At 41.1% G+C, this 24,966-nt stretch overlaps 1 protein-coding gene across 3 annotated transcripts in view; it reads left to right on the top strand.

Moving 5' to 3' along the window:
* The window catches only part of LOC149530211 (protein transport protein SEC23 E-like), a 300,314-nt gene that overhangs the window by 65,797 nt on the left and 209,551 nt on the right, over window positions 1-24,966 (top strand). For all 3 annotated transcript variants that reach the window (XM_089811665.1, XM_089811664.1, XM_089811666.1), the window contains exon 3: window positions 5,073-5,234. In XM_089811665.1, the coding sequence (XP_089667791.1) occupies window positions 5,073-5,234 (162 nt within the window). The remainder of the gene's footprint in view (window positions 1-5,072; window positions 5,235-24,966) is intronic.

Below are 24,966 nucleotides of genomic sequence, written 5' to 3'. Positions count from 1 at the left end.
GATTTGGTTTTGACCAGGTATTTTTGGGGTCTTTATGATCAGTTGACGAAATTTAAGGGCAGTTAGGAGTGAGTCATAGGCTCCTTTATGACTTAGTGGGGTTACAAGGTAGTGAGTCATCATTTTTGATAAGATTTGACTCCTTTTTTGGAGCTTTGTTTCATGGATTCGACCCTTAAGGGTTTGTACTTAGTCTTTTGTTTAGAGACTGTTTTGGAGTTCTGATTATGCAGAAGAGATTTTTCGTGACAGTTTTGTGTCCTTAGCATTTTCTGCATATATTTGTAATTCGTTTAGGAGGATATTTGATACACGTATTGAATCATTTAATGATATTTTTTCTGATTTGAAATCCAGCCTTAATCCTTTTTGTTATTGTGTGTATGTAATAACTGATTGATTAAGTGTTAAGAGAATTTTTAGAATTCTTTATCATTCTGTCTCGGTTATCACCTAGTTGCAGTTTGTGGTTTTACTTGTGGGTTGTAATTTGTGTCTTCTGTTTTGGGAATGTTTTCACGTTCCGTAACTCTCATTATCAAGGCCTTGTTATGAAATAGTAATGCAAGTCAGCATAGGATTTAAGTGTTGATCAATAGGGGAAGTTTCATTGTTTTGTTAACACTCACATCTTCGGTATTCTTAAGCTTTTGGTGCATGACCTATTAGATAAAGTTCAGTTTTAGGTTTATTTCTGCATCTTTCTCCCTTTTCCTACCAAGTTCATTTCATTTTAGTTACAAGAGCTTAGGTGATTATCCCAAGGAGCTGGCCTATAACTCGGAGATCCACTCAGTTTCATAGGAAAATCCCACTGCCTATGAGTGGTTCAATGTTAGCTGAAATTTCCAATTCTTTTCATTGAAACTGGGTGGGTGCAAATTTAAGGACTTAACAGGTTACATAGGCTGCCCAAACAGTTTTGCAAGAAGCTTCTGAAGCCACACTACTTCTCTTGCAACTACACTAGCTGCAACATTTTCAGCTTCAACTGTACTATGAGCAACACATGACTATGTCCTACTGCACTAGGAAATCATAGCTATACCTAGGCTGAAACAACAACCGAAAGTGCTTTTCTTGTTAGGCACACATCCTGCCCAATCTGAATAAAAAAACCTCTGCAAGTTCAAGCCTTCTCAAAAGAATCTTTCGGACTATATCCCATTGTACCACACACATCTCAGAATATGTTTGGCTGCAACAAGATGAATTGGTCTAGGCTCATACATGAACTGACTGGGAGTGTTAGCAACATAACATAAGTAGGAGATAATTTCCATAGCAAGTCAAATTGTGATATTGCTATTAGGATTTAACTGTGTGATTTTGAGTCAAACTCATTGACTCATCTCTTATGAGAATAAATGGAACACTTAGCACTCATTGGATCTAGGTGATGCTCACAAGGGTGAAGCACTGGCTTCCCGGGAGGTCACCCATCCTAGTACTACTCTGGCCTGAGCGTGCTTAACTACGGAGTTTCCTCCATGGTTAAACCCAAAGCTTGCAACCCCATTTGCAAAACCTTCATCAAGTGTTTTGCCTTATGAACCATTTATTAGAAAGCCCCTTAAGCTCATCAATTGATAAGTAGGAGATAATTTCCACAGCAAGTCAAACTGTGATATTTCTATCAGGATTTAACTATGTGATTTTGAATCAAACTCATTGACCCATGTTTCATGAGTAGTGATTCAACATGAATCCATCTCTAATGAGAATAAATGGAACACTTAGCAAATGGGGTTGCAAGCTTTGGGTTTAACCATGGAGGAAACTCTGTAGTTAAGTGCGCTCAGGCTGGAGTAGTACTGGGATGGGTTACTTCCCGGGAAGTCTCGGTGCTTCACCCTTGGGAGCATCACCTAGATCCGATGAGTGCTAAGTGTTCCATTTATTCTCATGAGAGATGGATTCATGTTGAATCACTACTCATGAAACATGGGTCAATGAGTTTGACTCAAAATCACACAGTTAAATCTTGATAGCAATATCACAATTTGACTTGCTAAGGAAATTATCTCCTACTTATCAATTGATGAGCTTAAGGGGCTTTCTAATGAATGGTTCATAAGGCACAACACTTGGTGAAGGTTTTGCAAATGGGGTTGCAAGCTTTGGCTTTAACCATGGAGGAAACTACGTAGTTAAGTGCGCTCAGGCTGGAGTAGTACTGGGATGGGTGACCTCCCGGGAAGTCCCGATGCTTCAGCCCTGTGAGCATCACCTAGGTCCAATGAGTGCTAAGTGTTCCATTTATTCTCATGAGAGATGGATTCATGTTGAATCACAACTCATGAAACATGGGTCAATGAGTTTGACTAATAATCACGCAGTTAAATCCTGATAGCAATATCACAACATAACATAAATCAGGCCTTATATTAACAAAATACATTAATTATCCAATTAATTGCCTTTACCTAATGGGATCAACTAAATTTGAATTGGCTGCAACCTCATGTAACTTTTTCAGATTTGCTTCCATAGGAGTTGCCATGGACTTATAGTCTAACATAGCAAATCTTTTCAAAATGTCAATAGCATATTTCTCTTGACTCAAGATAATCTCAATTGGTCTTTGCCATACTTCAAGTCTAAGGAAGTAGTGCATAAGACCAAGATCTTTCATCTCAAACTCAAAAGCTAACTCATCCTCACATTTAGAAATGAGATCATCCTCTCCAATAAGAAGCAAATCATTAACATAAAGTACCAAGATTAAGGCCTTGTCATCGATTCCCTTGGAATAGAGATTTGGATCAGAACTGTTTTTAGGTAGGCCCAATCTCAATAAATAATGTTCAATTGTCTCATACCATGCACATGGAGCTTGCTTAAGACCATACAAGGCCTTTCTCAATCTGCACACATGTGATTGCTTCTCATGAATCACAAACCCCTCTAGTTGTTCAATGAATACCTCTTCGTCAATTACCCCATTCAAGAATGTCGTTTTCACATCCATTTGATGAATTTTCCGTCCTTTAACTGCTTCAACAACAATGATAGTTCAGATAGAAGTATATTGAGCTATAGGAGCAAAGGTTGTAATTTATACCTTCTTTATGAGAAAACCTTTTAGCTTCAAATCTGGCTTTATATTTTTCATCACTTCCATCAACTGCTGTTTTATTTTGAACAACCACTTGGAAAAAACAATTAACTTACTTGAAGGCCTAGGAACAAAATCCCAAACATCATTTTTGATATTGGATTGATGCTCCTCCATTATGGCATCCTTCCAAATTTATTGATTTGTAGCCTCCTCAAAACTTGAAGGATCAGATGCAATAATATGACTCATCAAAGCAACATATTCTGCAAACTTATCAGGTCTTTTACTTTATCTGAAGGTTCCACGTGGAGCTGCATATTTTTCAGCATCTTGCATAGTATGCCTGGCCCACAAAGGTCCCTTGTTATCAAATGAAACATTACTTGGACTGATACTGGAATCTATAGGATCAGTAAGATCTTCTACCTCAGTAGTCTTCCTCTGAATCAATGAAGGGGAATCAAGGACAGTAATATCCATATCTTGAGAAGGCTCAAGTTCTTCTCTATCAATTTCTATGTCAATCTCTCTAGATCTTTTGCAAGGTACATCTTCTTCAACAAAAACATCTCTGCTGATTTCAATCTGCTTTTGACCTGGAATGTAAATCCTTTAAGCTTTTGATGTGGACTATGAATCTGAAGATAAATTGTTGCCCATCTTCTGCCATAAAAAAGTGAAGGCCTTGATCATGGATCGTGGCTTCTGCTGTCTCAGCAATAGACTTGTTCTTTCTTTCTACAACACTGTTTTGTTGTGGATTATGATGGACACAAACTCCCTCTTAATCCCAACTTCAATACAGAAATTTTGAAATATGCCAAAAGTATATTCACCCCCAGTATCAAACCTGAAAACTTTGATCCTCTTATTGGACAAATTCTCTACAAGAGCTTTGAATTTTTTAAATCTGGACAACACTTCATTACACTTTAGATTTCAGAAAATAAATCCAGGACTTACGAGAGAGGTCATCAATAAAAGTAACATAATACCAAAAACCACTTAATGAAGCAACAGACATGGGACCACACAAGTTAGAATGAATTAGCCCTAGAATTTCCCTTGCTTTACTTTCACTATTATGAAAAGGACTTTTAATGTTTTTTCCTAGAGCACACCCTTTGCAAACACCCTCATGATCTTGATTTAGCTTTGGAAGGTCAACGACCATCTTCTCCATGGATGACAAAGTTCTGAAATTTATGCCACAACTCACTAGTACTTATTGAACAACATAGACCAGAACGAAATATACATTCTTATATAGATGAAGAACACCGAAGGATCAAAAACAGGTACGAAGGATTTCTCTCACAGCTACCAGAACATTAACGTGAAAAAGTGATAGATGACAAGAATGAAAACAGATTTTGGTCTTTCTCTTGCCTCTAGAGCAAGGCCAGACAATTCGTATGAATTGAGTATTATATTTTAGGTCACCTATTATAATTATCTATTGCTATTATCACGTGGAAGGAACTGCACAATTGTTCTTTACTGTAACTCCTGCATGCATAGAATTATTTACTAAATCCCTACAATTACTATTAAATCCATCCCTGTGCCTTCTTGTGTTTGTTGAACTGGTTGTAACAACTAACCTATTTTAGATACTAAATGTTTAGTCCTAACTCAATTTTAGATTTTTCAGAAATCCACATGTTGAATTACAAAATGAATACATGTAGGTATATAAAACACAATTCTTGCAAAGTTAAGACAAAGGATGAGACTCACACATAGCCTAGCCAAGGAAGGCCAAATATGAGCATTTGCGTCATTGATTATCTGAAGATATTGGCAAAGTGTCAAATATGCCTTTATGATGTATGGTTATTAATAAACCTAAGACAATATGGCGACAATTGTATTCTCAATATTTTTGTATTTAATAACCCACGAGTAAAATTTTCGAAGGCTTCAGTGGAATGGTAATTTACATCTGTTTAAATATTTTTGTGTTTAATTCTAATATTTAGAAGAATGTTTTTATGTTTTATTTCTGCAGATTGTATCAAAAGATTTGTCAGAGTCAATACGTTCTCACAAAGACCTTGACAAATGTGCTGCTCCATATTATCAAAAAGCAGTAAATTTTTATGGAGAACTTGCTAAGCAACTCGTGAATCAGTGTCACATTCTGGATGTTTTTGCATGTTCTCTTGATCAGGTTTTCAAAGCTGCACCTTTTCCATTTTAATTGTTATAAACTTTATCTGTTTCCAGTTTTCAGTGAGCTTTGTAACTTCACATTTGTGAATTGTTGAAATTATTCCAATATTTGATTTCTTTGTTCAATAATGAGAAGCAATAACTTAAACCTCCGGAAGTAGCTCAGACACCTATAGATAGTTTAAGTATTTCCATTCAACATAATATTGAGGTCCGTCTGGCAAAATATTCTTCAAATATAGTAGATTTAAAAAATATAGTCCTTTGTTAATTGTATGAAGATAATATTGATCTAATACCATTACAGTTTTCTTTTTTTTTGCTCACTATTTTTCTGTACAGATTTGTATGCATTTTATTGAAAATATCAGTATCTTCCATCTTCGCCATAAAGTTCTTATGTTAAGATCCTTCTTATGGAAGTTTTTTTTTGAATGCTTCTTCTAGCCATCAATTTCAATAATCTTGCTACAACTGAAGCAATTTTATCGTTTGAAAACATAATATTAGATATCTAATTAGCATGGCGGTTGTTAATCTCAAAAGGTATTTCAGTGCTAGGAATAATCCTGCTGCATTTTTAGGGGACACTTCTGAATGACTCAGACCAATTGTATTCAGTCTTAAATCACATTTTATGCTTGCTCCATGTTATGCATTACAAAAGCTTTCCTATTTAAAGCTTGGGAAGCTGAAAGTGACCTTGGAATGATGTTAAGAATGTCTTTCACCCCATTGCCATGTTTTAGATTGCTTGCTTTGAAAATGATGTATAATAAGATCTTTACATTCGCATTTAAGCTTTCAATTCAATGAATGCTTAGTACAAGATCATTTCTTTAGAATTAGATTCGGTTAATGGTGAGTGCAATTACTGAATTTTTTGATGAAACATGGTTGCATCAATCGTACTTTGTAAATGACATATAATCAGATCTTTATGTCAGTATATAAGTTTTCAATTTGAAAGCTGAATACAAGTTTCAAAAAATATGATGAAACACAGTTGGGTTATCCCAGATTCCCAAGCTCTAGGTAAATGTGATAGAATATAAATCTGTTGTGCTTGGACCCATGTTGGAGGAAATGCTTAAATGTCATTGAAGAAATATAAGAATAATGTGCATACTAGTCGCTAATGTTAGTAGGTACAAGGAAATTTAACTTACACCAACAAACCGATAAAGGATCTATGTTCCAACAATTTACAAATTGTGATGGATAAACATTTTTTTTTTCTCTTAGTCTGGTTTTATTGTCTTTGCTCTGAGATTTGGGGGCAAAAATATTGCTTCTGTAATGACCCTAGCAATACTCATTTCTCTTTCTTTAGATATTTTGACTAGTGGTGCTTGGCCCTTTATCTAAAGGAGGTCATCACCCATTGACACATCCTTGTAGGGGATCTTGCTGTGACCTTTGACCTTTTCCAATGGTACACGGGGACTCGCACCCCCCTCCCAAACCTTGGAGTACCCATCCCCGAGACGTCACCGCATCAGTTACTCGCGTACTCAAGTGCATCCACCTCTGCCATTTCGAATCCATGTTGCCGCTGGAATGGGGACTTGGATTTCTATTTGAATTTTGATTTTTGAATGTTACTATTGGGTATGTAATATGTGACTATGTTGAATGTTCAACGGTTCCAGTTCCTGTTGCAATTTCGCTATGTTCAAGTATTTTAATTTGGTATGTTCTACTGAAACATCATTTCTTAACAAGCATTTCAAGTCCTATATTTATAGTATATGACACCCTGTCCTCGTTGATGGAGCCCTAATTTTTGGATCTCCATTTATGCAGTATTTTTAACTTTTCACCCTATGGTTAATATGGTTGTTCTATTTTGCATAGTTTAGGAGATTCCTCACTCAACATCAGTAAATGTCTTAAGCATGCATGAAGAGAATCCCAATCTCATTACTTTTTTGGTGAATATATACATCTGGAGACTATTATGGAAGACTGAGCATGTATATATTTTATGAACTGTGTGAACATGTGGAATTAGAACATATTGAGGTTGGGAATGATATGGCAGCCATATATGGAAAGTTTAGAGGTATTGAGTTGGCACATGAACAATTTGAAGAAACATTACTTTCTCAGCCTATGGCTCCCTATCAAGAGTATATGAAATTATATGATACAATCATTGAGAGGGCATCAGATTAATATTATAAGATTATATAACCACATAAGGAACAGTAATTCTATCACTGCTGAAGCTAGACAAGTGCAAGTATTTATAATCCATGTTTGGGATATGGTTGCTGTAAGCAACATATCAGACATTCATCATAATACAGAAGTTAATAATTCATATTAAGTATTCAAAATGTTTCTAAGCATTGTATGAAGAATATTCTGTGTCTATCGCAGATATTAGAAGACACAACACAGTTCAAAATACATACGAAAATACAAGTACAATGATGAAAATGAAGAAATATGCACAGCCCTATGCAGAGGAACAGTACATGATTATATATGTTGAGATCAAAGCAAAGAATATAAGTTTCATTATGACAGTGGAGTGCTTGAAAAGGTTCAGCGAACTTATTGGAGATGGTCTGATACACACACAGCACTTAAGTTCTATGATTCATCATGCACAGTTACAATCAAAAGACCTAAGATCATGAGCAGGTTGTTTTCATACAGCAAACACATAACCTTAAGAGCACAGCGCTAATTGATCCTAACGTATTCAAGCCAGCAATGGAAAATCACCATGGAAGTAGAAAATTGGATGCCAATATACATGTACGAGAAGTCTAAACATTTGTATGATTAACTGGCAGTTAATTCTCTTTTTCTTCGATGCAGGTGTTTGGGCAGAGGAGGAAATCTTCACCGAAATGATACAGCGATGTTCATCGCAGATGGAAAATTACAAATTATCCAACACGGCAAAGTCTGAAACATGAGTAGCGGCATGGGCACTTTTTGGATGTGAATCAGTGATTGAATAGATTTCCAAAAATATCACCATGTGTAGAGGCACAGTGACGTGCGATGGCTGATACTTTGAGAAGATCACATATTTCACCGGAGCCAAACAAGCATGCAGATGTGTTCTGTGCGTACACTAAAGAGAAATTTCCTACACTACACTGCACATGGAGAAGGAGATGCCCATGATGTAAAAGTCTTCAAATACTGCACACGCACGCAAATGGTTTTGAAGAAGATATATTCATCCTTAACCCTATTATCTCCTGCAAATTAACCAATTCAATATTCAGTTGGTATCCTAGTAAACTTTGTATATGATTTGGATTAGGTAATAGTTTTGAGTGGACATATTGTTTTGAAGAAGGCCTCGCACCCGTTCATCATTTATAAATATGAGATGAAAATGTAAGGTGATACAATTGATACGATACATACAATTCATATAGACTCTTCCTAATTTCTGCATACTATATGCACTTTGATATATTATATTCCTTCATTGGTAAAGAAATGATTTTTTGAACTAAGCTCGTGAATTCGGATTATTGAATAAATTCTTATGCGATTTTGGAGTCAAACTGTATTAGATGGATTATCTGTAAGGAGTGTCTCCAGTGCAATTTTATTTTCGGCATGATCATTAAGAAATATTTATTTTATTTGCATGAAGCTTTAGAATTAATATATTATATAGTTTCGTCCTTTATAATTATTATTTTAATTTTACAAATAATTTATATGATAGATAAGTGGATAGGATCAATTATAGCGTTTTAAAATTGAACATCATAGATATTGAGAAATATTTAATTGTTTCCGAATCTATGTCTAGTTTGTCTCCAAACCACAGGTGTTAAAACTTAAAATACATTCTAGACTATTTTAAAATTGCGTCCATACATTTGATTTGTCGCATCTTGATTACTAAATTTTTTATAATTAATGTGCGTAGAATTTTATAAAGTTGTATGTTTTAAACTTATAATATTGACTCTATTGCCCTTCGGCACTGGTCTTTATATTTTTCATAATTCGCAATCCATACGGTGACAATTATATCATCTTTCTCTATGAAGAATTAATATATTCATTTGTTGCATTAATCTATAGTTTTATTAAAAAAATTCATATATTTAAATATTATTCTCAATTCATGATTTGCAAGTTTAAAATTCTATGTAATTCTTGCCGTTAGGAAGGCTTTCATCGCATTCACATTCTAATTGATTTGCTCTAAGGATCTTGGATTTAAGTGTTTTGTCCAGGATTAGCCTTGGCCCTCCAGAGCCAGAAGCGTAGGGGATTTGGATTGCATCAATCAGTCCTGTCAAGTTGGCCATACTAGTTGGATATCCCAGCATCAAGTTGGCAAGACTCGTAGGATTCCAATCTACGGTTTTGGGAACCAATACTCCCCTTGCCACCCTCTCCTGGCCGTCCCCCCACTGGCCCGAAAATGAAGCCCATTTTCCCCTTTTCCCAAAAACTCATCTTGACGTCCCGTCATCCCGACGCACCCTAGTAGTGGTGTTACATTGACCTTTTTTGTAATGTCCCCATTCATTGCCAACGCCAAAATTTCAGGGATTAGCCTATTATTGGATCCTCGTAGGCTAATGAGGATGGTTAGAGGGTCTTCTAAGGATTGATTCATCTCTAGCATTTAGTGATTTATGGATTTGGCCTTCGTTTGATGTCATTTGGACTCCATTTGCCATACTTACTATGTATAAGTCAGGGGTAATAGAGATGGACCCTTTCTATTTTTAGAAAGTGTATTCGGTTACATGGGGAATTATGAGGAGAGATTCTTATTTCAGACGGCATGGCGATTAGACAAGTATTTCAAGAGATATTAAAGTTTAAGTGACTTAAGTGATTTATTTAAATTTAATGATATAAAGTTATAAAGTCACTTGAGTGACTAAAAAATGAAATTGGCTTTTAATCCCACATTGCCTAGTTGTTTGTGTCTTCCCTCATATTGAGGTTATAAAAGCGTGGAGCTACATTGGGATTGACACAACGGATATATGATATTTTATAAAAATCCTAAAGGTTGCTTTAATGTGATTGGATAATTCCTAAGGGCGGAACCCCTCAAGGAAATTAGTGAGGTTGGACGCAGACCTGTCACTCACAACTGCATTTTCAGAATTAAAGACTGGAATAGTATGTTGATATAAGGAGATTATAGCTCCATGACAGATTGGTAATTAAAGTCTGTAGGAGCCTAATAACACATAGGTTAGTTTTTAATAGTTGGAGTTGGATGCTAAGGGAAGAGATCAGTTTCCCCACGGTAGGAGAGAAGTCATCTACGTAAGTACCACTCCAGTTTTTAGTTAAGTATAGTAATGTTGTTTAATGTCAAGCTACAATAGAGGAATGTGTAATAGATGATGGTAGTTGGAAGACATTCAAATTTATTTAATGATGCAGTCCACACATTATTATCCCATCCAGTAACTAGCAGGTCAGATTTGATAGCAGATATAACACTCAGAAGAAGTTAATTACAGTGACAGTATATTGCTGAGAATACTCTATGCCAATGTATTCCTGGCCAGTAGTGACAAGCAAGAAAGAAGGTAACAGGAACAACACACGGGGAAGTAAGGAGAAAGTGCAGTAACGTCTACAAATTTTGACAACAGCCCATGGATAGTTGCACGGGTCTCCATTCTTCAAATCTACGGCAAGGAAACAATAGTAGGCTCTGCGGAATGAAGGTGATAGTTAAGACGCCAAATAGGTGCCACGACTTTACTACACAGTCATGCTCTCTTCTACTGGCGGCTACTCACAACTGGAGCAACATCACTTCAGGCAGACCACGGTCAAAGTATTCACGCCAAGGCAGGTTCATCAGTTAATGCTGATAGAGGAGTACCTAGCATTGGCAGATTCTGAAGGAGTTTTGGAGGAGCATACATTAGTTGAGCAATACAATCCGCCAACTCACAGAAACACTAGAGCTTATTATCAGGATTACATTACAACTGTTTGACAAAATATCTCAGATCAAAATTTAATTCATTTGATCATTTTAGACCAGATCATTATAGTGGTATCCAAGCTGGTCTTCCTGCTAGCCTGTGGATTTATAACAGAGGCAAATTTTTATAAGGATTTATCAGAAACAATTTAAGTTGAGAGATAGTGGTATTGTGAATTTTGCAATCATCTAGAGGTAATAAAAGCTAGGAGTCAATAGTGCTATGAAATGGAGCATTATTTAGTAGCAGGTATAGGAAAGAGGAAGTGAAACACGTACACGACACTCAATGACTCGTAAGGAGAATGAACAAGGACGAGAAGTGAGCAAAACCTTAAGGGCTATTAGAGATGGGCAGAACAATATAGCCACTGCACTTCAACAGCTTACAAGTGCTATGCAGCAATTAGCTCCACCTCATAGGGTAGCCTCGAGTCATCACAAGGGAGGTGGTAGTGTGGTAGGATCACCTTGAGCTGCTAGGGCCCCCATATGGAACACTGGCAAGCCTTTGATGACCGTTTCTAATGCAGAGGAAGAGGTAGCACCAGCCGCAACACCAAACTTACTACCAAATAACGTTATGGCCATGTATGATGAATGAGATTTATTCCCTGATCTGGTTAGGTAGAATTTGTCCTTTATTCAATACTTAAATAAAAAAATGGAGAGCTTGTTAGATTCAGAGGCAGTTGAGAGGACAACGAGGTATATGGTTTCTGCTTTGAGAAGGTCGACATCGAGATTGCAGGGAAGGAAACTTGAGTTTTCCCTGACACCTGCTAGTCCTATTTGCCGTGTTGATGATGGACCTAGTTCACAAAGATCAGTATATGTGTCAATACCCTTGGTGGATAGCGGCACTAAGCTTTAGCATGTTGAGGCCCCTAGAGTTTGTTGTTGGTAGAGGTTGTGTAGCCAACGGGATGATGTCATCGGTAAACAGTGTGTAGCTGATGGGATGATGTCGTTGGTAAACATTGTTTAGCTGATGGGTAGATTAGCATTGTCATGTAGCCGACTGACCCCTTCGGGAAGGTTCGGTGGGAAGTATATATACCCCATCTGAGGTCATTGTAAATCATTAAAACCCTAATGTAATACCTTTGGCATATGCGAATAATAAAAGGAGTACTGCTGTTACATGTTTCTGTGTATTGTTTGTATGCATTAATCTATTTACCCCTATGGTAAACATTTCGCGCCGTTGCCTAATGGATCTAGAACGAAGGCAGAGGAATGAAGACTAATGCCAAATCCGCTTAACAAGGATAGAGATAAGATAAAAGGGAAAAGATGGAATACGCACCGCACAAGAAAAATTAATTTTGGCACAACAGGCCGAACACAGATGGAGGTTTCAGCAGATTGCCGACAACACCAAAGTACTGGGGAATTGTTGGAAGAGACTTGACAGCGGTTGGATTTGGTGGAAGAAGCAAGGGAGGGATTTTTGAACTTGTATAGGCCGAGGGAAGAGAATTCAGACGGAAGGAAATTAACTTGCACGGCTCGGAGTGCCGAGGGAGCATGAGCATGGAGTGAACTCTTTGTCTGTGATACATTTTCAGAACGGACAACTTCACTTAACGAAGACCCCTCTTCACCAAAGAATGCAACTGTTGGAGAGAGTGCAGGTGTGGGAGTGTGGAATGCCAGTGTGGGAGTGCAGAGCACCAGTGTGGGAGTGTAGAACGCCAGTGTTGCAGTGCCAAACAACGCCCGTACACAAAATCAAGTAATCATGGCAGACCAAAGCAAAAGCTGCCAAAGTTTGATGGTGATGAAACGGCCGATCGAATCAGACACTGTAAGACATGCGAAACAATTTGGATGGTGAATGGCATAACTGACGCAGATGAATGGGTGTGACAATTTCTAGCAATCCTAAGGGCTGTAGCAGTTGATTGGTTTGTTGATGCGGATCCGCAGAAATTAAATACATGGGCAAATGTTAAAAAGGAGTTTATCACCAAGTTTCAATTGTTGAGTGACGACAATGAAATTGTAGCAGAAATCTACACTACCAAACAAGGGAAAAATGAAAGTGTTTGTGTATATGCCAGAAAGCTAAAAGAATTAATAAATAAAATGAAAAGTAAGCCGACAAATGGGCTAAAGAAGAGATGGTTTATTAAAGGACTACGGCTAGAGTTGAGGAAGAAAATGAAAATTGTGCCACCATTATCATACATGGAAGCATACAATCGGGCGATGGACTTAGAAAGCGAACAGAAAACAAAAAAGAAGAAAAGTAGTTCATCCGACTTAGATGACGCTTCTTCCAAAGAAGATAACAGTGATGAAGAAAAGGGCAACAAGAAGGTCCGAGCCCTTTAGAAGGATATGATCAGAATGATGAAAAAATTCAAGAATATGCAAAAAGAGACAAAGGAAAACGAGCTGTGGTGCATATAATGTAAGACAGAAGGACACACGAAAGGATCCTGTTCGAAGAGCCAGTTCTGTGACATCTGCCAAATTATGAGACATCCCTTAAAAGAATGCCCCTTCAATATGAAAACATTGGACCTTAGCAAGTACTTCTCATACAGGAGGCTTCTGTGGCAGGAGGGAGTGGAAACACCAGCAACGAGGGTGCCACGTCGAGAGGGTACAAAAATAATAGAAGAGGACAAAACAACAATACCAACACCAATGCCAACAACAATGATGGGGGCCGTAGCAGAATTTAGTACGATGCGAATAGCGGACCAATGGTTCAATGCCGAGCATGCAATTTGTGGGGCCATTTTGCACAAAGCGAATACATCAAATTTCTATGTCGATGGTGCAGTCTGGGAGATCATGAAGATGCTAAGTTCCCAAAATTAGGAGTCAATTTGATCACCATCGGGACGGATGAAGAGGAGGTTCTGGCAATCATACGGAAAGAAGCAAAATTGTACTCTGATCTGACGGAAGAAAAGAAGAGACTGGAGGAAGTACGGACGAAAATTGAGAAACTGACACAGGTGGAGAAAGCACACTTGAGGGACACCACATGTACCTGAACAAAGAACTGTGCGGAACAGAACATCGTATGACAGATACTACAAATTGAGGTACCCGTCAAAATAAACGATATGCTGCTCACAATTCCTCAGCTCCGATCAACACTCACAAACATCACTCCAAATGCTAAATTACCAGGAGAACAAGGAAAGGAGAAAGAAAGTAGAGCAAGTACAGAGGACCCAATGCTGCTAGCCCTTACATCCATATGACATTCGACAGTCGTCGAGATGGGAATTCTGGGAACGGTTCTGATAGACAATTGTGGATGGAGGGTCTTGCGTGAATGTGTTACCGGAGGATATCTGGAAGAGGTTGGGACAACTGACGTTGTGGCCACCTACATTTCAGTTGTTAACAACGTACCAACACGGCATCAAACCTCTCGACGTCCTGATGGCACAACCAGTGATGATTGGAACACAACCATTCCTACTCGACTTCGTCGTCATCCCGTTAAAAAGGAGAGGATACGACGCCATTTTGGGCTGTGGATGGCTCGTGTAAGCAAAGGTCAAGCATGACTGGAAGAAGAATACACTATCACTGGAAAGGAAAGGGCAGAAATTCATCATTGATTTACACATGCAAATGGTGGGCGAAGCTTTGTCATCAGATTCCGAGGAAGAGGATGAAGAGAAGCAGCGAATGGAACCAGATCAGGAAGGAGTCCTACGATTGGAAGGAGGATCAGCGGACGATGATCTAGACTCGGTAAACGGCCTTTTCCACTGGTAGATGGAGGACTACGAGCTATTCCAGAGTTGCAACATACTAATGATAGAGGAAGGACACAACGAAGATGGATTTCCAAAAGAATTTAGGGAAATAAAAGAGGGAGATGCACTGTTGGATGAAACACCCGCACATGAATTCGGTGAAGGGAAGAAGATAAAATATGCTGAAGCCACGATACAAACCATGAATTTGGGAGATGAGGTAGAACCAAAAATCATACTGGCGGGGGATAACTGGGATCGAGTACTAAAAGCAGCGGCGTTCAAAATATTTTTGGAATACAAAGATGTATTCATGTGGACATATAAGGATTTGAAGGGAGTTCTGCCAGAGTTGTGTGTTCACCGCATTTCGCTAGTTGAAGGTGCAGTACCTGTACAAAAGCGACCTTATAGGATGAATAAGAACTATGCCACGTAGGTTACAGAAGAAATTAATAGGATGCTGGAGGCTGGTATTATTTTAAGGTTCAAACTAGTGAATGGGTGTCGCCCATAGTCATATCCTTGAAGAAGGATACCATCCAAATCAGGATATGTGTTGATTTCCGATGCCTCAATGCGGTAACAATCAAAGACCCCTTCCTGATACCGTTCAGTGATAGTATATTGGAGGAGGTAGCTGGACATGAGATCTATTCCTTTATGGATAGGTTCTCGGGATATAATCAAATTTGCATAGCAGAAGAGGACAAGCTGAAAACAACATTTGTACTAGAAGACGGGGTGTAAGCATACAACTAGATGCCATTTGGCCTGTGCAATGCGCTGGCTACGTTCCAGCGGATCATACTGCACATATTCGACAAAATGTTTGTCGGGAACTTCAAGGCATTCTTGGATGACAAGTTCGTATTTAGCATTGAGGACAAACATCTGGCGGCATTGGGTGAATGCATGGGAAGATGTCGAAAGACTCGTCTAGCCTTGAACCCAAAGAAATGCAGATTCATGGTTTTGTAGGGAAGATTGCTCGGACATATAGTCTGTAAGGAAAGATTGAAAACAGATCTAGACAAAGTCGGAGTCATAATGGAAATGCAACCATCCACAAATGTAATGGAGATAAAGTCATTCCTCGGACACAGGCTATTATAGAAGATTCATCAATTTTTTTTTCCAAAGTATCATACCCACTAGACAGGTTAACATGCAAAGGGGAACCGTTCAAATGGGACAAAGAACATGATGAGTTGTTTGAAGGGTTGAAGGTATGGTTGGCCACAACACCTATATTGGCGTACCCAGATTGGAACAAGGAATTTCATGTTCACGTGGACGCATCCAACTATGCAATCGGAGCAACTTTGGCGCAAACAGGTAGCCACAGGTTAGATCACTTGGTATATTTTGCTAGTCGACTACTGTCTAAGGCAGAGAAAAATTATAGTACAACGGAGCGGGAGGCATTGGGAATGGTCTACGCAATGCAAAAGTTTCGACACTACTTGCTGGCGACACCGTTTGTGTTCTATGTGGACCATCAGGCTCTATTGTACCTGTGAATAAACCTATCATCCAAGGAAGAATCAGTTGGTGGCTACTTTTGCTATAGGAAATCACTTTTAAAATCATTGTACGGGCCGTGAAGAAACATGTTAGTGCAGACCATTTGTCGCGAATTAAAATAGGTGAACTAGTGGACGGCGGCGTGAATGATGATTTCCCTGATGCACAACTATTTCAAATTGCATATTGCCAAAATGGTACATGAGTATTAGGGAGTACCTGTCCACGGGACAGCCACTGAGGGAGATGCCAGAGAATGAGAGAAGGAAATTGGTGTCGAGGAGCCATACATTTCAATTGATTAATGGATTATTATACAAAATGGGGCCGGATCACATCTTGCGACGGTGCTTGTTGGAGGAGAAAATACCAAAAGTATTGAAGGAAGCGCATGAGGGACCAGCAGGAGGACATATGGGACTTGATACCACAGTGCGAAAAATATTATTAGCAGGACTGTGATGGTCAACAGTGTACAACGATGTGTGCGGATGGGTCATCGGGTGTGACACTTGCCAAAGGGCCGAGAAGCCGCTAAAGAGAGACTTCATGCCGTTTAACCCCTCACATGTGCAGGAACTATTTGGAAGATGGGGATTGGACTTTATCGGACCTCTGAAGTTGAACAAAACTAGAAGATGCCGATACATTGTTGTAGTGACGGAGTATCTGACCAAGTGGGTGGAGGCACGCGCACTACCCAATAAATTGGCCATACGCACAACAAGATTTATTTATGAGCAAATCATTACCAGGTATGGGATTCCATTACAGTTGACAAGTGATAGGGGAGGGCTCTTCATTAACCATGTTATCCGACTACTCACTACTGAATTTAAGATCTATCATTCATTATTGAACCCATACTACCCAAGAGCAAATGGACAGGCTGAGGCTACGAACAAGATCTTGGTAGTAATCATCTACAAGTCATGTGCGGTCGAAGGTGAAGATTGGGAGGAAAAACTACCATCTGCTCTTTGGGCATACCGTACGACGTACAAGGTGACAATGGGACACACACCATTCCAGTTGATTTTCGGGTAGGAAGCATTGGTACCAACAGAGTTTATGATACCAAGCTTGAGGATTGCACTGGAAAATAAGTTGGCTGACATGGAAAGCTTGAGGGAAAGGTTGCATAATCTGAACAAGCTCAAGGAGAAGCGGCTATTGGCACAATGGGCCACGGAGGTGACACAGAACAGGCGCAAATCATGGCATAATAAACACCTCAAATTGAACAAGTTTCAACCAGGACAGTTGGTGTTGAAGTATGATGGATGAAATGAAATCAAACTAGGCAAATTTAAAGTCAAATGGGTCGAGCCATACCAATTTCGGGAAGTAGGCGACAATGGAGCAATAAAGTTGTGGACATTAGACGGACAAGCAATACTGGAGGTAGTCAATGGTTTAAAGCTAAAGATGTACCATGCTAGAATGATTCCCTTGTCGTCGGAGAAGGACGAAACTCAGAGGGAGAATTAAGATGCATATGTTAAAAATAAAAAATAAAAAATAAAAAAAAAAGTCGAATAAAAAGAAGGAAAAAAAGTCAAACAAAAAAAGAAAGAAAGAAAGAAAAGGGTCTTGTCCGCGGATTGGGTGTTTTGCGGACACTGCCCGCGGACACATGCGGACACGGGTCCGCGGACACCGTTGGCCGTGGAAGGTGACCCGTAGGTTACCTTTTATTCCTCGTGGAGTTGTTTGTTTTGAATGTCTGCACTCATCTAATTCTGTTTGCGGCTTCATCTTTTTAAGCTCCTCTTCCTTAGGTTGGGACACTTCTAACTTTTATATTGATCCCGAGGGATTTGTGGACTTGTTGGCTGTATTTTGTTTACCATACAAGTAAAGAAAATGAACGCATACAGACAATGAACATGAACAACAGAATTATATTCGCAATAGTAGATGAAAAAATGATTTACAATGATCCCAGACGGGATATAAATACTACTGCCGAACCTTCCTGAAGGAGTCCGTTGGCCACAATTATTTTATCCGCTACAAACTATTCACCGTCGGATCGTCCGCTACAGAATACAGAATCACCGCCGGACTATCGGCTACAGAAACACCGTCGGACCGTCGGCTACAGAAACATCGCCGGACCGTTAGCTATAGAAACACCGCCGGACTGTCGACTATAGAAACACCGCCGGATCGTCGGCTACAGAAACATCGCCGGACCGTTGGCTACAAAAACCAAATACCGCCGGAACTATCCAGTCGGGTAACACCATCCCCCCCAAAAAGAAAAGATATCTGAGACAAATTAACAAACAAAATACATTAACAGAGTGACTATAACAAGAGAAATCTGCTTCTGTCACATCACTTCCACATTCATCCCGTTACATTTGTAGCCTTTGCTAACACAATACTGTCTCTTCAAGCTGACCTTGATAGCCACCTGTGCTGCTTTCTCTGTTTTCAATTCCTTGGTACCCTAAGCCAAGTGTTGCTGCACTGCCTCCAACTGGATGATCAGCTCCTCCTGAGCTCTCTACGCATCCACCAAGACAGCCTTACAGCCAACACCTGCTCCCACTGCCTCTAGTACACAAAAAGTCCATGCTTGCAGCAACCTCAACTCTTCTCAACTGGTCAGACTCCCATGACTGATATCCGCCACGATTGGGGGTCCAAGGGGCAACGCCCCCGGCGGGGTCCTGGGGCAGCACCCTGGGTGCGCTCCCTGTCGCAGTACAGGGCGGGGTCGAGGGGCAGTGCCCCTCGCCGCCAAAACCAAATTAGCACTCCGGAGCCCACACAAAAATGCATGGAATAGACTATTTCTGCCATTTTTTGCCGACTCCACTCTTTCTGGCAGCCACTGATGCGTCCCCTTCCTTTTGGCATCATCTGTAACTCATTCTGAACAACTTGAATCTGTTGTTTTTTTTTTTATCTGTAACTGCTTCCTCTACAATCCACCACAAATCCCTCTGCACACAGAAATTCTTCTCCTTCTGGCAGAACAAGCACTCTTCTTTATGTCTCTGTTTTCCCGCGGAAGTCTGGCTGGAGGAGGGAATGGAGTCTGGCAAGAATGTTTTTTACCCACGGCCTTTCTTTCCTTACCCGCGGCCTTTCTTCTCCTCCCTGTGGCCTATCTTCTCCTACTCGCGGCATTTTCTTCTCCTACCCGCGGCCTTCTTGTCGTCGCCCGCGGTCTTTCTTTTTCTACCCGCGGCCCATTCCTTCGTCGGCGGCTAACTGGGCGAGGAGAATGTTATACCTGCGGAAGTTTGTGTTTTTACTTGTGCCGGAGGACAACTTTATGCCCGTGGATAGCTGGCCGTGGGGCTTTTAAGAGCCCGCGGACAGACTGTCTGCGGGACCTTACACTCCCGCGGGGTTTCTTTGCCCGCGGGACTTTCAGTGCCCGTGGTCCCGCGGGACTTTCACAGCCCGCGGACAAGCAGTTGCCCTCGGGGCTTTTCAATCCGTGGGGCCCTTTTTTTTTTTTTCAATTTTTTTTAAAAAAATATTTTTTTATGGAAGAAATCAAATAACAGAGGTACCTCCATTTTGCCTCTAGGCGTCGCCATTCTGCAACGACGACGGAGTCAAGTGGCCATCCTGTGATAGCGACGGAGTCTTCCTGGCACCATAGTTTTTGAATTTGGATCCGTTGACTGCCGGAGGTACCTTCTGCCCGTCCAAAGTTGATAATTTGATTGCTCCATTGTTGCCGACCTTACGAATCTGATCCTTCCGAATCTGATATGGTCCAACCCATCTGGCCTTAAACTTTTCCACTTTGATTTCATTCCGACCGTTGTATGCCTTATGTTTGTTCTGTGCCACCCTCGTCGCCTACTGTGCCTGCGGTCGTCGCGCAACTGGATTATTTCCTTGCTGTCGGTGCCCTTCCACTAATTTTATGCTGCGATGTATCCTTTTCTTTCCGCGCGGTATATTCACCATGTACCGGACAGTGGGATCTTTCGTTTTTCTGTGTTCAAACTGTATATTCTTCCCCTCAGCTTCAGCCATGGTAGCTTTTCCTTCTTCCGCTTCTCTATATTCTTTCGGACATTCATTTGCCTCTGTTTTCTTCCCTTCATCGACCCTTAACATATTGCAACTTGGAAACAGTTCGTAGTCCTCTAGCTGCCAGTGGAAGAGACCATTCACTGAGTCTAGGTCGTCGTCATTCAATCCTCCATCAAGTCTCAATACTCCCTCTTCGTCTGGTTCCATTCTCCTCTTTGCTTCGTCATCACTTTCGCCGTCACTTTCTAAATCTGACGATGTTGCCTCCTCGCCGACCATTTGTGTGTGCAGGTCAATTGTGAATCTTTTGCCTCTGCCATTCATTGATAGGGTATTTCGTTCCCAGTCATGCTTTACTTTTGCTTGCACCAACCAATCCCGTCCCAGAATAGCATCATATCCTTTCCTTTTTAATGGAATAACCACAAAATCCAATAAAAATGGTTGCGTACCAATAGTTACCGTTTGTGCCCTTAAGGTTCCCAACGGTTTGATCCCGTGCTGGTCCACCGTGAGCAACTGGGATGTAGGTGGCCACAGCGTCGGCTTCCCCAACTTCTTCCAGGTATCCTCCGGTAAGACATTCACGCCGAACCCTCCGTCAACAATTGTCTCTGTCAAAATATTTCCCAAAATCCCCATCTCGACGACCGCCGGATGTCGTCTGGAGGTGAGTGCCAGCAGCATTGGGTCTGTTGTCATCACTTCCCTACTATCCCTTCCTGTGTCCTCCGATGCTTTCGGAAACGGTGTATGATTCAAAATGGCTGTCCGTAACTGGGGCATTGTGAGAAGGAGGTCACTTATCTTTACCGGTATCTCCGTTTGTAAGATCTGCCGTACAATGTTTTGTTCTGCGAAGGTCTTTGCCAAGGTGCCGGTGATGTCCTTCAACTGAGATGTCCCCGCCGACGATGCCTTTGCAATGTTCGCCTGCGCTTCCCCCACTTTTCTCTTTTCCTCCGCTTGCCTCCGTGTAATTGCCAGAACCTCCTCTACATCCGTACCAACAGTGATCAAGTTTACTCCAGCCTTTGGACACTTGGAATCTTCGTGATCGCCAGGTCCGCACCATCTGCATAATAATTTCGGTGTGTTTGCCGCTGTACAATCGCACGCAAAATGACCCCACAAATTACATGCTCGGCATTGAACGATCAGCCGTCCGTTTGCATCATACTGAGTTCGACTTCGGCTCCCATTATTATTGTTATTATTTTGCCCTCTGTTATTATTCCTGTATCCTCCGGATGTAGCACCAGCGGTATTCGTGTTTCCGCTACTACTCGACGGGGAAGCCTCCTGTGTGAGAAACACCTGCGGAGATCCTCTTGTCTTCATGTTAAAGGGGCACTCCTTTGTTGAATGGCCCATGATTTGACAAATGTCACAGAATTGGTTCTTTGGACACGATCCTTTAGTATGCCCGTCTGTCTTACACTCCGTGCACCACAGCTTACTGCCTTTTGGCTCCTTCTGCATGTTTTTAAATTCCTTCATCATGCGAACCATATCCTTCTGTAGGGCACGAACCTTCTTGCTGCTGCCTTCGTTGTCGCTACTATCATCTCTGGCAAGCTCGTCGTCATCAGAAACAGAGGAGCTAGTTTTCTTCTTCTTTGTCTTCTGCTCACTTTCAAGGTCCAGTGCTCTGTTATATGCGTCCACATATGATGACGGTGCCACAATTTTCATTTTCCTCCACAACTTCGAGCGTAGGCCGTCCACAAACCACCTTTTTTGCAATCCGTCCGCTGGCTTGCTTTTCATTTTGTTTATTAAGTCTTTCAATCTCCTGGCGTAGACACGGACAGTTTCGTGCTTCCCTTGCTTGGTATTGAAAATTTCCTCTACGATTTCATTATCATCCCGCAAGAGTTTAAATTCCGCCAAGAACTCCTTTTTAATGTTATCCCATGTATCTAGCTTCTGCGGATCCATATCCGAAAACCAATCAATTGCGACACCCCGTAGGGTTGCCGAAAATTGCTTGACCCATTTGTCGTTATCCGTCATTCCATTTGCCCGCCAGATCGTCTCACATATCTTACAATGTCGAAGGGGGTCGGCTGTACCATCGCCTTCAAATTTCGGCAGCTTTTCTTTGGGTGCCGCCATAACTTCGGAGGTCTGCACTCCTACAGTGGTCAGCACTCCCACACTGGCGGTCGGCACTCCTACACCGACTATCTGAACTCGCACACCGACAGTCTGTACTCCCACACCGGCGGACTGGTCTCCCACACCGGAGGTTTGCACTCCCACACCGGCGGTCTGCACACCCTCACTGGAGGTGTCGACAGCTGCAACCCTTGGTGAAGACGAAGGATCCGCCCAAATTGTTTCCCGCAGAAGTCTATCCTGGAGGAAGAGGTCACTCCATGCTCATGCTCCGTCGGCACTGCGAGCCGTGCGAGTTGATGCTCTCCTGTCTAAATTTTCTTCCCTCGGCGAACACAACTTCAAGAACTCCTCCTGCGCTTCTTCCACCAATTCTACCCGCTGTCGAGTCTCCTCCAGTAGTTCCTGCGCACTTCGGTTTCCGTCGGCAATCTTCTGGAATCTCCGTCGGCGTTCAGCTTGCTGTGCCAGAATTAGATTCTCTTGTGCAATACGGATTCCATCTTTTCCCTTCGCCTTATTCCGATCCTTGTTAAGCTGATTTGGCATTAATCTTCATTCCTCCCACCTTCCAGATTCATAAGGCAACGACGCCAAATGTTTACCGTACAAGTAAAGAAAATGAACGCATACAGACAATGAACATGAACAACATAATTATATTCGCAATAGTAGATGAAAAAATGATTTACAATGATCCCAGACGTGATATAAATACTACCGCCGAACCTTCCCGAAGGAGTCCGTCGGCCACAATTATTTTATCCGCTACAAACTATTCACCGCTGGACCGTCCACTACAGAATACAGAAACACTGCCGGACCGTCGGCTACAGAAACACCGCCGGACCGTCGGCTACAGAAACATCGCCGGACTGTTGGCTACAGAAACACAAAATACCGCCGGAACCATCCAGTCAGGTAACATGTTTGCAAAATAGGGACAATTGAAGGGTCGGCTAGAATTGTGACAATGATGCCTCGGATGGCTATTCGCTTGCAGAGCTCGACGTAGTGGAAGACGTGGCCTTGAACGAGAAGATTGTTGCTTTTATAAATGGGCGAATCAAGATATTTTCGAGGCAAAGTATTGTTGGTTAATTTGACTGGTTGATAGAGAAGTCTGTGATGGCGCGTATACGCGCATAGGGACACCATGCCTTGTCGGAAATAATGTATTGAAAGATTGGACATGTAACAACATGTTGATCTTGCCATTGTACGATGCTTTTAGAAACCCGCGGCTGTAATTGAAAGAATCATTAACATTTTCTTGGTGTTGAACTTGTGCTATGGCTTGTGCTTTGTGAGGAAGGGAGTTTGAAAAAGCTGGTTGAGGGATTGTAGCCAAGATTCTTGAGGAAGTCGTTAGCACTGAGAAAGCACCCAACAACTGGCGGCTTACGTTCTCCACTTCTGCGGCCTCTGTTTTTCTCTGCAGGATGTGCTTTGTATGACCGTGATTTGTCTTGTTTTCAATCTCCATGGGGTGGGGACATAGTTGGTTTGTGTAGGTATTTTGTAGTCCTGCGGTAGAAGTTGCAGGAAGGTAATTATTGACACAGTGGGAGAAAAAGAAAGGAAAGGATCTTTTCGGGAAAGTTCGAACAGCTAAGTAAACATTGTCAGAACCTTTGCTGCGGAACGTAGAAGAAAAGAGGAGGAACCCTACATTATAAAGGTAAACCAAGAAGCCATTAGGGAAACGGAAGCAGTGGAAGAACCAGCTAAAGACAAGCATGGAGAAGAATGCCAGAGTCTTGGCTTTTGGAATCCGAGTTGCAGGGCCATTAGCATCCGCCAGTAAGAAGCAAAAAGTAAGGGCTGAACTCTCACATCGCACGGTTCAGTTTGAAGGGCTCAATGTCAGCGAATGTCGGAAATTAAACAAATTCTGGTACGAGCACAAGTGCATTGGGCCATACAGCTTTCAGTGTTTTCCATTCGATTATTTGAATCGATTTTGTGAACCATGATAGAATCATACAATAGACACAATAGAACCAGTACATTTTTGTACAAGAAGTATCGCATGACAGTTTCCTTCAAACTGAAGGATTTCACTAGGGTTTTTAGTATCCCTGGCCAAGGAGGACGGAAAGTGGAAATCATTAACCACAAGATGTCATAGGAACGAAAAGAATATTGGGTGAAGTTAGTAGGCCACGATCTTATGCCTGAAGAAATGGAATCAGTGGTCAAGGGTGCTAAATGCAGAGGGCTTCGACGAGATTTTATTCGGGAGGGCCACTCGAGATGCATCGTGGGTGTCATCAAAAGCAAGTTGATAGGGGCAAGTCGGGCGTTGGATATAACTTTGCCACAGATTGTATTCATGAACGACATCATGAATGGCATAGTGTACGATTGGGCTATGG

This window comes from Cupressus sempervirens, chromosome 11, assembly GCF_028749045.1.
Source record: "Cupressus sempervirens isolate cs-2001-9-10 chromosome 11, ASM2874904v1, whole genome shotgun sequence".
Classification (NCBI taxonomy): domain Eukaryota; kingdom Viridiplantae; phylum Streptophyta; class Pinopsida; order Cupressales; family Cupressaceae; genus Cupressus; species Cupressus sempervirens.
Note: the sequence above shows the minus strand (reverse complement) of the source record. Positions and strands in the feature narration are given on the sequence as shown.